Raw genomic sequence first — 14,831 nt, 5'->3', positions numbered from 1 at the left:
GCTAATTTTAATTTTCAAAACAAATTGTGATCTGAAAAAAAAAATTACCCAGAATTAAAATAAAAAAGACATAACACACAGACCTGTTTTAATCAATATGTAATAAAGGTTGACCAGGCTTGGTGTTCAAGTCTGCAGTAACTGTGAATCGGCACTGCGCAGGATACTCCTGTGCCATGAGCGGGCTTGTAATGAGCGAGGCCGCACACGTCTAGTGGTCACCTTACTGTAGGTATGCACATCACATACTTGCGGTCACATGCCTGCCCGCTCCCGTTACCAGAAAATCCTGACAGCGTGCAGTGCGCGTGCTGTGAGGACTTGCAAGTCTGTAGTCACACAGAGTGACTGCAGACTTAAAACCTCAAACTGGACAACTCCTTTTAGTAACTATTTTAAACTGTATCGTAGCTTATATTCTAGTTTACTGCAATACGATGATTATTGAATGTCGTCTATAATCAATTGACAAACATTATATATACAGTAAAGGTTTTTTTTTTGTTTTTCTTACCTAGCATCATCAGAATCTGACATTTGGCAGATTATCATATAGTCTGGATATTTTAGTATATGGTAATGAATACATACATAAACTGTACTATTAATGGTAGGGAATATTTTGGAAGGTAGCCCCAAATGCTTTTCAAAGAAATCTTCCTATATTTAGTTCTAACTAAACATGTACATAATTTTTGCCGCATGATTTCCTCTGTTCAGTTCTTTTATAGGGAACCTGTCACCAGTTTTATCCTGGGTCAACTAAAACTATGACCTTATTCAGCTCCTGTGCTGCAGTCCATCAATGGCTATATAATCCCCCTTGAATTCCCCTGTACATTTGTGGCCAAAAGTATTGACACCCTGCAATTTTGTCAGATAATACTCAGTTTCTTCCTGAAAATGATTGCAAACACAAATTCTTTGGTATTATTATCTTCATTTAATTTGTCTTAAATGAAAAACCACAAAAAGAATTGTCCTAAAGCCAAATTGGATATAATTCCACACCAAACATAAAAAAGAGGGTGGACAAAAGTATTGGCACTGTTCGAAAAATTATGTGATGCTTCTCTAATTTGTGTAATTAACAGCACCTGTAACTTACCTGTGGCACCTAACAGGTGTTGGCAATAACTAAATCACACTTGCAGCCAGTTGACATGGATTAAAGTTGACTCAACCTCTGTCCTGTGTCCTTGTGTGTACCACTTTGAGCATGGAGAAAAGAAAGAAGACCAAAGAACTGTCTGAGGACTTGAGAAACAAAATTGTGAGGAAGCATGAGCAGTCTCAAGGCTACAAGTCCATCTCCAAAGACCTGAATGTTCCTGTGTCTGCTGTGCGCAGTGTCATCAAGAAGTTTAAAGCCCATGGCACTGTGGCTAACCTCCCTAGATGTGGACGGAAAAGAAAAATTGACAAGAGATTTCAACGCAAGATTGTGCGGATTTTGGATAAAGAACCTCGACTAACATCCAAACAGGTTCAAGCTGCCCTGCAGTCCGAGGGTACAACAGTGTCAACCTGTACTATCCATTGGCGTCTGAATGAAAAGGGACTGTATGGTAGGCGACCCAGGAAGACCCCACTTCTTACCCCGAGACATAAAAAAGCCAGGCTGGAGTTTGCCAAAACTTACCTGAAAAAGCCTAAAACGTTTTGGAAGAATGTTCTCTGGTCAGATGAGACAAAAGTAGAGCTTTTTGGGCAAAGGCATCAACATAGAGTTTACAGGAGAAAAAAAGAGGCATTCAAAGAAAAGAACACGGTCCCTACAGTCAAACATGGCGGAGGTTCCCTGATGTTTTGGGGTTGTTTTGCTGCCTCTGGCACTGGACTGCTTGACCATGTGCATGGTATATGAAGTCTGAAGACTACCAACAAATTTTGCAGCATAATGTAGGGCCCAGTGTGAGAAAGCTGGGTCTCCCTCAGAGGTCATGGATCTTGCAGCAGGACAATGACCCAAAACACACTTCAAAAAGCACTAGAAAATGGTTTTGAGAGAAAGCACTGGAGACTTCTAAGGTGGCCAGCAATGAGTCCAGACCTGAATCCCATAGAACACCTGTGGAGAGATCTAAAAATTGCAGTTTGGAGAAGGCAACCTTCTAATATCAGGGACCTGGAGCAGTTTGCCAAAGAAGAATGGTCTAAAATTCCAGCAGAGCATTGTAAGAAACTCATTGATGGTTACCGGAAGCGGTTGGTCGCAGTTATTTTGGCTAAAGGTTGTGCAACCAAGTATTAGGCTGAGGGTGCCAATACTTTTGTCTGGCCCATTTTTGGAGTTTTGTGTGAAATGATCAATGTTTTGCTTTTTGCTTCATTCTCTTTTGTGTTTTTTCATTTAAGACAAATTAAATGAAGATAATAATACCAAAGAATTTGTGTTTGCAATCATTTTCAGGAAGAAACTGAGTATTATCTGACAAAATTGCAGGGGTGTCAATACTTTTGGCCACAACTGTATACCCACCAAAAAACCTTTTGACGTTCTCCCTCGCTGTTAATGTTAATCATGTCAGTCCGGTCTGCTGTGTGTGGTTTCTGTGGTCTCCATCCCTCCTACCGGCTGCTCGACGTCCTCCTGCTGTAATTGACATGACTGACGACTCCTGTGTTATCCACATCGCCGGGCGAAATCTTGCGCCTGCGCAGAGAAATTGACGGCTCTTGTCTGCGCACTATACTCTGTCATACTGCAGGTGGAGCCTGAATCATAACGGCGCATTTATGTTTTTGGCTGTACCCGCAGTAGGACAGACCATAATGCGCAGGCACGAGCCAGCGATTTCTCTGCGAAGGCACGGGATTTCGACCGGTCATGTAGATGACGCGGGAGGAGTCATCCACGTCAGTCTCAGCAGGAGGACAGCGAGCAGCCGGGAGGAGGGATGGAGACTGCAAAAACCACGCTCAGCAGACCGGACTGACATGATTGACATACAACGAGGGAGAACGTCAAAAGGTTTTTTTGGTGGGTATAGAGGGGAATTCAAGGGGGATTATATAGCCATTGACTGCAGCACAGATTTTGGTGGGGGGAATCAAGCGTTATATAACCATTGATGGACTGCAGCACAGGAGCTGAATAAGGTCATAGTTTTAGGGCAAAACGGATGACCGGTTCCCTTTTAAAGTCCTGGTCCTGTTGACCTTCAGCAGTCTCTCAAGCCAAAGGGCAGAGGTGCTCAGCTTATACGTTACCAGAGCAGTTTAGGGGCGCAACAGAACATTTCGGATCTGTGCACTACTCTGCTTGAATGATCAGATGCTGGAGTGATGTGATAAAGGCAGATAATGTATATATGTAATAAACAGACCTATTATAGGTGAATACAGTACTTCCATGAAAAGTCTCTGAAGGGCATTTTAATTTTAATCCTGACTTCACTATTCGGTAAAGATAAGATGTTTGATTTGTCAGAACATTCATCATCTCGGTCAACGGCTATGTCTTTTTCTATTGCTTGACAGAGCAATATTCTAACAGAACCCAAAATATATTTTATTACTGACGTTGTACTGATAATTTCAAGGGTGGCAGACATCACCCATGAGTCCCCTGAATCTATAAAGGCATGAAACCGCAGCCATATGACTTGTATTTGCCTTCTGACTGCAGTAGTTTACAGTTGGGGGTTGTTGTCTTTTTTACTACGAGTTGTCCATCTGCCAGGTAGGAACAATACATTGACAAGTCGCACTTTCTGCAGGTATTCAGTTCACAAATATGAGATTCTCTCTTATGTGTAGATCCTTTTCTCAGGCTCCTTATCAGGACAGCCAGTGACACTTGGTAGCGCACTTATCTTACTTTGTGCCAGGGAAGACATTTGTATCAGTTTTATCTTACAAACATTAGTTTTCCATTGTCCCCAATGCAACAGGTCCATCAATCATTGATTTGTACATTGATCTTCTGCAGGGCCATGGCTTTTACCATCCGTATGACAGTGGCCACATAGCAATGACCTACACCGCTCTGTCCAGCTTGCTAATACTGGGTGATGATCTGAGCCGTGTCAATAAGGAGGCATGTCTTGCAGGACTACGCGCTCTTCAGCTCCCTGATGGAAGGTATGTTCCCACATTTCAGTACTATTTAAATATGCATTTATTACTGTATACTGGTAATGTAAAGTGAGATCTCAATAATGTAGACCAGCGATGAGTATCTATATCTTCGCCTAAAGATCCGTTTACATGGACGAAGTGGTAGCAAGATATGACCACCGATTGTCAGCTTTTACTGATCGATGGTCATTTAACCTTTTCCTAACCTTTGACGCCACGTAGGCGTCACGAAAGTCGGTGCCAATCCGACCTATGACGCCTATGTGGCGTCATCAATTGATCGCCCTCCTGCGGGTCGGGTGATGAAAGGTCACCCGACCTGCAGGTACAGGACCCCTTGTGCTACACCCCAGGGGGGGTGGCTTACCCCCCCCCCTCCGTGGCTACGATCGCTCTGATTGGCTGTTAAAATTGAAACAATGAAATTTGGTGAAATATTACAATCCAGCCATGGCCGATGCTGCAATAGCATTAGCCATGGCTGGAGACCGATCTGACAACCCCCGCCACCGACAAACGCAGCGATTTACCGCCACCGTCACCACCTGCTTCGCTCATCCCCAAAGCCTCCTATGTCCCTGTGTCCGTCCTGGTGCCCATCCGGGATCCTTCATGGGTACCGCCATCTTGCAAAATGGCGGGCGCATGCGCAGTGCGCCCGCCGAACTTGCCGATGCAGATTCATTCATTCATTGCAGGTACATTTTGATCACTGTGATAAACTCTATCACAGTGATCAAAATAAAAAAAGGAAATAAACCCCCCCGTTTATCACCCCCATAGGTAGGGACAAATGATAAAATAAAGAAAATATTTTTATTTTTCCATTGGGGTTAGAATTAGGGTTGGAATTGGGTGGGATTAGAGTTGGAATTAGAGTTAGGGTTGGAATTAGGGTTGGAATTGGGGTTAGGATTGAAATTAGGGTTACGATTAGGGTTAGAGGTGGGTTGGGGTTAGGGTTGAGTTAGAATTGAGGGGTTTCCACTATTTAGGCACATCAGGGGGTCTCCAAACGCGACATGGCGCCACCATTGATTCCAGCCAATTTTGCATTCAAAAAGTCAAACAGTGCTCCCTCCATTCCGAGCCTCGACGTGTCCCCAAACAGTGGTTTGCCCCCACATATGGGATCAAATTTCTCCTGTTACCCTTTTGAAAATAAAAGATTCGGGGCTAAAAAATCATTTTTTGAGGGAAAAAATTGATTTTTTATTTTCACGGTTCTGCGTTCTAAACTTCTGTGAAGGACTTGTTGGTTCAAAGTGCTCACCACACATCTAAATAAGTTCCTTGAGGGGTCTAGTTTCCAAAATAGGGTCACTTTTGGGGGTTTCTACTGTTTAGGCACATCAGGGGCTCTGCAAGCGTAACATGACGCCCGCAGACCATTCCATCAAGTCAGCATTTCAAAGCGTCATTACTTCCCTTCCGAGCCTCGACAAACTGGACAACAACTTTTGGGGTTCAATTTTTCCTGTTACCCTTGGGAAAATAAAGAATAGCTGGCTAAAAAAATCATTTTGAGGAAAAAAAATGATTTTTTTATTTTCACGGCTCTGCGTTTATAAACTTCTGTGAAGCACTTGGGGGTTCAAAGTGCTCACTACACATCTAGATAAGCTCCTTGGGGGGTTTAGTTTCCAAAATGTCACTTGTGGGGGGGGTTTCTACTGTTTAGGCACATCAGGGGCTCTGCAAACGCAACATGACGCCCACAGAACATTCCATCAAAGTCTGCATTCCAAAAGGCGCTCCTTCCCTTCCAAGCTCTCCCATGTGCCCAAACAGTGGTTCCCCGCCACATATGGGGTATCAGTGTACTCAGGACAAATTGCACAACAACTTTTGGGGTCCAGTTTCTCCTGTTAGCATTGTGAAAATAAAAAATAGCGGGCTAAAAAATCATTTTTGAGGAAAAAAAATGATTTTTTTATTTTCACTGCTCTGGGTTATAAACTTCTGTGAAGCACTTGGGGGTTCAAGGTGCTCACCACGGTCTAGATAAGTTCCTTAAGGGGTCTAGTTTCCAAAATGGTGTCACTTGTGTTTTGTTTTACTGTTTAGGCATACAGGGGCTCTCCAAACGTGACATGGCAACCGCTAAATATTTCACCATATTTTCCATTCAAAAAGTCAAATGGCGCTCCTTCCCTTCTGAGCCCTGCCGTGCGCCTAAACAGCGGTTTATGACCACATATGAGGTATCTGTGTACTCAGGAGAATTTGCCCAACAAATTTTAGGATCCATTTTATCCTGTTGCCCATGTAAAAATGAAAAAGTTGATGCTAAAAGAAAGTTTTTCTCCTGTGTGACATGCACATAAATGAGCTGTCTTACACCACAGGCCCATATACTAGGAGGCGCCTGTCTGTATCTTGTTCATTTAGACACTGTTCACATGTTCAGGTTTTAAATACATTAGATAGGGACTGCTTCATGAAGGGATACCGTGACGTGGTGAAGCAGCTTGGTATACATTTTTTGCAAAAAATGTATCAACAAAATACCCTGTATTTGCTATACAGCACTTGCTGATTACTGTCATGTTTTTTACTGCAGAGTATTTTTGCAAATTTGTCATTTTGTGTTTTCTTGTTGTGCTTCAGCTATTGGGCGGTGTGAGCATTGTCTGACCGACTTATTCACACTTGTGCATGTCACATATGTTTTTAATATGTTTTTAAAAGAAAGTTTTTGTTGTAAAAATTAAAATGTCCATTTTTTTCCTTCCGCGTTGCTTTAGTTCCTGTGAAGCACCTGAAGGGTTAATAATCTTCTTGAATGTAGTTTTGAGTAGCTTGATGGGTGCAGTTTTTAGAATGGTGTCACTTTAGGGTATTTTCTGCCATATAGACCCCTCAAAGTGACTTCAAATGTGAGGTGGTCCCTAAAAAAATGGTTTTGTAAATTTTGTTGTAAAAATGAGAAATCGCTGGTCAACTTTTAACCCTTATAACATAGTAACATAGTTTTGAAGGCTGAAGGAAGACCTTATGTCCATCTAGTTCAGCCTATTTTTAGTGCAGCTGTTCTGCATTGTTGATCCTGGGGAAGACAAAAAACCCACAGAGTAGAAGCCAATTTTCTCCATAGGGAAAAAAATTCCTTCCCCTAAGCTGGGTCAATCATCTACCTATAATATTATGTTATTCGTAACCTTCTATACTGTTACTCACAAGAAAAGCATCCATTAAATTCATTCAGTGAGTTGGCCATCACCACTTCCTCAGGAAGAGAATTCCAGAGCCTCACTGCTCTTACCGTGAAGAACCCTCTTCTATGCTGGTGCAGAAATTGTCTTTCCTCCAAACGAAGAGAATGCCCCCTTGTTCTTGTCACACTCCTTGGTACAAACAGTTCATTGGAGAGATCTCTGTATTGCCCTCTGATATACTTGTACATATATATTAGGTCTCCCCTAAGTCTTCTCTTTTCTAGAGTAAATAGACCGAATTTTGATAACCTTTCTGGGTATTGTAGTGAACCAACTCCATTTATCGTTTTAGTAGCCCGCCTTTGAACCCTTTCAAGTTCAGTAATGTCTTGAGCACCGGCGTCCAAAATTGCACACAATACTCCAAGTGTGGTCTGATGAGTGATTTGTACAGAGGGAGAATTATGTTTTCATCTCGTGTCCCCAGACCTCTTCTAATGCATCCCATGACCCTATTTGCTTTGGTGGCAGCTGCCTGACACTAGGCACTCCAATTTAGCTTCTTATTGACTAAGATGCCTAAGTCTTTTTCCATGTCAGATTTCCCCAGCAGTTTCCCATTTAGTAAGTAATTATAGCATCTGTTTCTCCTTCCCATGTGCATAACCTTACACTTACCTGTGTTAAACCTCATTTGCCATTTTTCAGCCCAATTCTCCAATTTACTCAAATCTGTCTGTAGTTGCGAACTGTCCTCCTTTGTGTTAACTACCTTACATAGTTTTGTATCATCTGCAAATACTGATATTTTACTGTGTAAGCCATCCACTAGATCATTAATAAATATATTAAATAGTAGGGGGCCCAATACAGAACCCTGTGGTACCCCACTAGTAACCCTGGCCCAATCTGAGTATGCACCATTAAAAACCACTCTTTGTTTTCTATCACTAAGCCAGCTACCTACCCATCTACACACATTTTCCCCTAACCCAAGCTTTCTCCTCTTACTTACCAATCTTTTATGTGGGACAGTGTCAAATGCTTTAGAGAAGTTGAGATAAATGACATCCAATGATTCTCCTTGGTCCATTTGAGAGCTTACATCCTCATAGAAGCTGATCAGGTTAGTTTGACAGGAGCGATCCTTCATAAATCCATGTTGATATGAAGTTAAACATTTATTAACATTGAGATATTCCATAATGGTATCCCTTAGAAACCCTTCAAAAATTTTACCCACAACAGATGTTAAGCTTACCGGCCTATAGTTTCCAGGTTCCCTTTTACACCCCTTTTTGAATATTGGTACCACATTTGCTTGCCGCCAATCAAAAGGAACAGACCCTGTTTCTATAGTCTTTAAATATAAGGAATAGAGGCCTGTCTATCACATTACTTAACTCCCTTAATACCCGAGGGTGAATGCCATCAGGGCCTGGTGATTTGTCAATTTTAATCTTGCTAAGGCGGTTCTGCACTTCTTCCTGGGTTAGGCAGGCAATACTTAATGGGGAGTTTACATTATCACTCTGCATTTCCCCTGGCAAATCCATTTCCTGTGTGAACACTTTTGAGAAAAAAATATTTAAAACATTTGCTTTTCCCACATCGCTCTCTATGATTTCACCCTCATTGTTCTTTAAAGGGCCGACACCATCAATTTTAATCATTTTACTGTTTATATAATTAAAGAATAGTTTAGGGTTTGTTTTACTTTCCTTAGCAATGAGTCTCTCAGTTTCCACTTTTGCTAAATGTATTTGTTTTTTACACATTTTACTTTTTTCTCTATAACTTTTTAATGCTCCTTCATTGCCTTCTTGTTTTAGCTTCTTAAATGCCTTGTTCTTGTTATTTATTGCCCTTTTTACATCTTTATTTAGCCACATTGGTGTTCTCCTGTTCCTAGCCCTTTTATATCTGTACGGTATGGCTAGCTCGCAGTGGGTGTGTAAAACTGATTTAAATATTTCCCATTTATTTTCTGTGCTCCTATTTTTGAGGACATTGTCCCAATCAATTCGGTGAAGGTCCTCTCTAAGCTGATCAAACTTTGCTTTCCTGAAATTCAGTTATTACCTCATAAAGGGACACTGGTCAAAATAACAAAAAATGGCCAGGTCATTAAGGTCAAAATAGGTCATGAAGGGGTTAAACACCACAGGCATACCTAAGTGACGATGTGTGTTTAGCGATGGCGCAGAACACATATGCTGCCCGATAACTATGGCACCCTGAGTCCTGTTTACACAGGATAATGCACTGCCAAGAATGATGATCTTTTGTGCTGCACAAAAGACCATTTTATCCAATGAAGTAGTGTTTTGCTCGCTCATTGGGTGATCAGCACATGTTTATATGGCATGATCATTGTGAAATGAGCCTTTTTAACAATGTTCGTTCACGATTATCTTGCTGTTGAAATCCAGTGGTCTAGGCTGCACAATAGTTTGCAATGCAACTCCTAAAGGCCCCGTCTCACTAAGCGAGATCGTTAGCGAGATCGCTGAAACGTCACATATTTTGTGACGCAACATCGATCTCGCTACGTGTGACACATAGCGGCGACCACCGACCCCCCCCCCGCTGCGATCTTGCTGATCGTGCTCGAATGTCCCAGGCCATTTTTTGATCATTGGCGTCCAGCATGCATCGCTGTGTTTGACACCATAATAACGACGAGCGACCTCGTTGGCGACGCAGAACTCACACTTATCGAGGTCTGAGTCGTCAGAATAGCTGCTGTGTGACAAAGTCCCAACGACCGCCGAGGTCGTTATACGGATCGCCGTATCATTGCTGCGTCGTTGAGTAGATCTGCCTGTTTGACAGCTTACTAGCTACCATGTTCGATGCACCAGCGATCCTTACCAGGTCGTATCATTGTCGGGATTGCTGGTGCATCGCTATGTGTAACGGTACCCTAACTCTTTGGCTTTATCTCCCTTTGGTGCTTTACACTGCAGCTTTGTGTTGTGTATAAGCACAAGCCCAATACATGTTTCTCAGAAAATCACTGCATGTTGAGATGGTTCCCTTACAGTAGCTAAAGCACAAATAGGGAAAAAACAGGAAAGTCATAAACCATAGGTGATAACCTGGAGTGCTGCTTTGAAGAAGTTATTCTGGGTGACAACCAGTCCTGTACATGTGCTAATGTTTAGACAAGATGTCAGCCTAGCAGTTCTATTATTTCTGATTTATATAAACACAGTGATGTAGAAGGCGAGACTCTGCTTTCCGCACATAACATAGGATACGGGAAGACCCTGCCTTATACACATCACATAGGATACACCGAGACTCTCTGCTGTGTATGCACCACACAGGAGACAGTGAGACTGCTGTATACCTCACATAAGATACTCAGGCTGTTGTATATACATCACACTGAGACTATGCTGTATACATTACACAGGAGACACAGACTGTATATACATCACACAGGAGACACTGAGACTCTGCTGTATACATCAGGTAACAGCCGCTCTATTTCACTGATTTATCACTGGCTGCAATTTGCTGAGCAAAATTATTATGTGGAGTCTCTGGCATCATGGGAAATCTAGTCAGTATAAGGAAATCCATATCAGAGGGGGAAGACAGAATCAAGATGGCAACTAACCCACATATTTCACATTTAACTTAAACAGGTATACGCAAGACACACAAAACCCTCTACAATAATATACTTTTATAATAGTCTCTTCTGCACTATTTAATAAAAAAGTAAGCGCTTCTTTACGTAACGGTCTTGACAGGTCAATAGTCATCGTCAGCTGACCTTGTGTCTGGTCCTGTATACTTTTCCATAACTACATCACTTGGTGATGATCAACATGGAAAATAACACTTTTTCTTTTTTCTGTGCAGTTTTTGTGCTGTGCCTGAAGGAAGCGAGAATGACATGAGATTTGTGTACTGTGCTTCATGCATTTGTTACATGCTCAATGATTGGTCAGGGATGAATATAGAGAAGTCAATAGAATATATTAGAAGAAGTATGGTAAGTACTTTCTCCATTATATCTGTATTTTTTTATCTTTCATGTTTTTTGTAGCATTCAATAAAAGACATTTGTTCAAAACACAGTAAAATTGTCCATGGAGATTATATCAGAGATAAATTCTTGCTGATCAAAATTGTGTGTTCTCTAGTATAAAAATCAAGTGGTCATCTATTCATTGGGTTGAACTGTTTAGCGAAGGAAAAATTGATTTCTTTTGACTATAGTTAGACCTTAACATTATAGCCAACAGGGATGTCTCAGGAATGTTAAAGGCGTTGTCTGACAATGTCGTCTTCGGTCATCATGCAAGTTTAGGACATATGGACGACACACAGGTTGGTTCTCAGTCTGGCATCCCATTGTAAGCTAATCTGGAGAAGAACTTGTTAAATCGCCTCCTGCTTTGGCAGATGTTTCCTGTATGAGCCTTAAGGGCATGTCACACTAAGAGATATCGCTAGCAATATCGCTATAACTTGTGACGTTATAGCGATATTGCTAGCGATATCGCTATGTGTGATACTTACCTACAACCCGCTCCCCCGCTGGTTATCGCTGATCGCGTGAGAACAGGCCGGACTGTTTCTCGTCGGGCGCTTCCTGCGGCGCTTCTTGCTGTGACGATGAGCGACGCGTGGACGCGGGCGGGAGGACGCAGGATCGCCTCGTCTGACAGGTAAGTAGCGACCCCCATCCCCAGCGATGTCGCTAGTGAGATCTGCCTGTGTGGCAGCTCACTAGCGACCACTTAGCAATGCACCAGCGATCCTGACCGCGTCATATCGCTGGCAGGGATCGCTGGTGCATCGCTAAGTGTGACAGTACCTTTACATGATTGAGAAAGGCAGACCTTTTTGGTAACTCACCAAAAAGGATATAAAATGCAAAAAATATCACAAAATACGCAAGCCATACTTACGAACACCAGGGCACAATACTAATGTACTAACCGGATGCAGCAGGCCCCATGATAAAGGCAGGGGAAGCACAAGAGCAAAATACTGAATGCAACCACTTACTAACTTACTATACATCCGTGGGGTGGCGCCTAGTATTAAAAGTGCATGTGGATAAGACTTGTATATTGCGCCAGTAGCATAGATACACGTGGTGCACACTGTCTGGCTCACAGCCTATTTGTGACGTCCATTGTATTAGCTGAGCACCGTATATGTGCACCCCACATGGCCAAACACCCCAATTTCCCCAGCCAACACTGATAGTCTTACCTGCACCATGGACAAATATGTGTAACAAAAAGATTAAAAGATGCAGTTTGACTCAGCAGGGCCCTTTAGTTTTGGCTGAGGAACATGGGATGCCTGTCACTATGTGGTGCACTTGTATATCACTGGGTAGCCCACCGGATCTAATTGTATAGGCATCACTAATAGGCTGCAACCCACTGTGCACTACATCTGTGTGACTGGTGCTCCATACAAGCCTTATACAATTGCAATATTAAGCAGCCACCCACTCCACGATTGATAGGGGTAAGGCCACTTGCATACATCAGTTTTTTTCCATCAGTCACAAGCTGTCGAATTTTGAAAAAAACGGATTCAGCGACTGATGCCGCTGGATCCTTTTTTTCCATCATTGACTTGTATTAGCAACGTATGGCCGCACATTTCATCCGTCGTTCGACGGATCCGTTGGAAATTCTTTGTCCGTCAGCCGGAGACAACGGACATGGGAACGTTTTTTGTCTTCGTCGTAAAATCAGACAGCAACGGATCCGTGCGGGTCTGTACAGGGGATCTGTGCAGGCCTGTGTGTTTGTAGGCATCGTCTAATGGGACTACAAGTCCCATCCGGATATGCCTGCTACAGTGACTGACACATTAGCCAATGATGGGACAGAAGTAGTGCCATCATCCAACTAATGTGTTGAATGTAAAAAAAAACATACACATATATATAGTCCATACTTACCATTTACACCTAATCCCCGAAGCCCTCGATCACCTGTAAAAAAACAAAAATTAAAATAATAAATCAACACTATATTCCCTGTGTCCGACATAATCCAATTAATACGATTGTCCCACGACGATCTCCCGTGGGAAGCTGTCACATCAGCTGATGAGACCGCTCTCCAAGGGCTCCGGCGATACAATGACTGAGATAATCCTCCGCATTGTATCTCTCCGTCGCCGACAGGTCATTGGAGTTCACCTGTCACTTTGTGGCACTACAGCGTGAGAATTTTCTCGAGAGCGAGAGGCTTATCTCCAATGATACACTGCCGGAGGGTTATCCTCCGGTCAGTGTGTCATCGGAAGCGTATAGAGCAGTCACCTCTGCTGAGGTGATCGCTCTATAGGGGAGATCATCATGGGACAATCGTTAATGGGATTTCGTCGGACAGGAAGTATATTGTTGGTTTGTTTTATTTTTTTTGCTAGGTGATCGATGGCTTCAACTGGATAGGCGTACAATAAAAATTTAGAAAAAATGTGTTGTGTTTTATTTCGTTAAAATACTTTATTCTTATGTGTGGGGTTTTTTTTTAACCCTTTATTTAATGTAAGATTAATACTGGAGTGGCGTCTTATAGACGCCTCTCCATTATTAACCGAGCTTAATGTCACCTTACAATAGCAAGGTGACATTAACCCCTTATTACCCCCCATATGCCACTGCTACATGGCAGTGGGAAGAGAGGGCTAAGTGCCAGAATTGGCACATTTAAGAGATGCGCCATTTCTGGGGCGGCTGCGGGCTGGTATTTGTAGCTGGGGGGCCCAATATCCATGGCCCCTTCCTAGGCTATGATTATCAGCCTGCAGCTGTCTGCGTAGCCTTTCTTTCTATAAAATATAGGGGGACCCCACGTCATTTTTTTTTTTCAATCCCCCTATTTTAATAGCCAGTAAAGGCTGTGCAGACAGCTACGGGCTGATATTCATAGCCTGGGAAAGGGCCATGGGTATTACCCCCTTCTCAGGCTACAAATATTGGCCCCCGACCGTCGGCTTTCTCCATCTGGTGCAGAAAATTGCGCAGGAGCCCATGCCATTTTTTTTCTTGCTATTTTTGTTTTTTTTTTTTAAATATATATGGCTATATATCTATAGATATATCTATGTGTTCTATCTATAGATCTGTCTATATCTGTCTGGGCATTTTTAAAAACGGATCCGTCGAAAAATGGAAGAAACGGATGCGTTCTTTTGACGGATTCGCTAGTCGGATCCGTTGAAAAAACAGATCCGTCGCATCAGTTTTTCACAATCTGTGACGAGCCAACGGATTGTGACTGATGGTAAAAAGCTGATATGTGAAAGGGGCTTAAGAGTGATTATTTCATCAGTATTTTTCACCTGCACTGCCTCAGCCTTTATTATGGGACTGTGAATTCTGGAATGCATTTGTATTGTGACCTGGTGTTAGTTAATGTCGCTGACTTTTTGGGGGGTATGTAGTTATTTAAACAATCTCCAAAAGGTTAGAGAATTCAGAAGGCAGCAATCGGATGATCACTGATCTACAAGTGGACGTGCCGATTCTGCGTGATCTCCTCTATTTGTTTTAATGCACCAACTTGGAAGCACAAGTGTAATATCTTCATCATT

The 14,831-nt window shown here is 42.5% G+C and overlaps 1 protein-coding gene across 2 annotated transcripts in view; it reads left to right on the top strand.

Annotated features, from left to right (window-relative positions):
- Positions 1-14,831, top strand: part of PGGT1B (protein geranylgeranyltransferase type I subunit beta) — a 57,226-nt gene that overhangs the window by 24,590 nt on the left and 17,805 nt on the right. For both annotated transcript variants that reach the window (XM_073552589.1, XM_073552527.1), the window contains exons 4-5: positions 3,935-4,086; positions 11,118-11,250. In XM_073552589.1, the coding sequence (XP_073408690.1) occupies positions 3,935-4,086; positions 11,118-11,250 (285 nt within the window). The remainder of the gene's footprint in view (positions 1-3,934; positions 4,087-11,117; positions 11,251-14,831) is intronic.

The sequence above is a fragment of the Dendrobates tinctorius genome, unplaced genomic scaffold, assembly GCF_039654945.1.
Source record: "Dendrobates tinctorius isolate UK_male_01 unplaced genomic scaffold, ASM3965494v1 ptg000003l, whole genome shotgun sequence".
NCBI classification, from domain to species: domain Eukaryota; kingdom Metazoa; phylum Chordata; class Amphibia; order Anura; family Dendrobatidae; genus Dendrobates; species Dendrobates tinctorius.
Note: the sequence above shows the minus strand (reverse complement) of the source record. Positions and strands in the feature narration are given on the sequence as shown.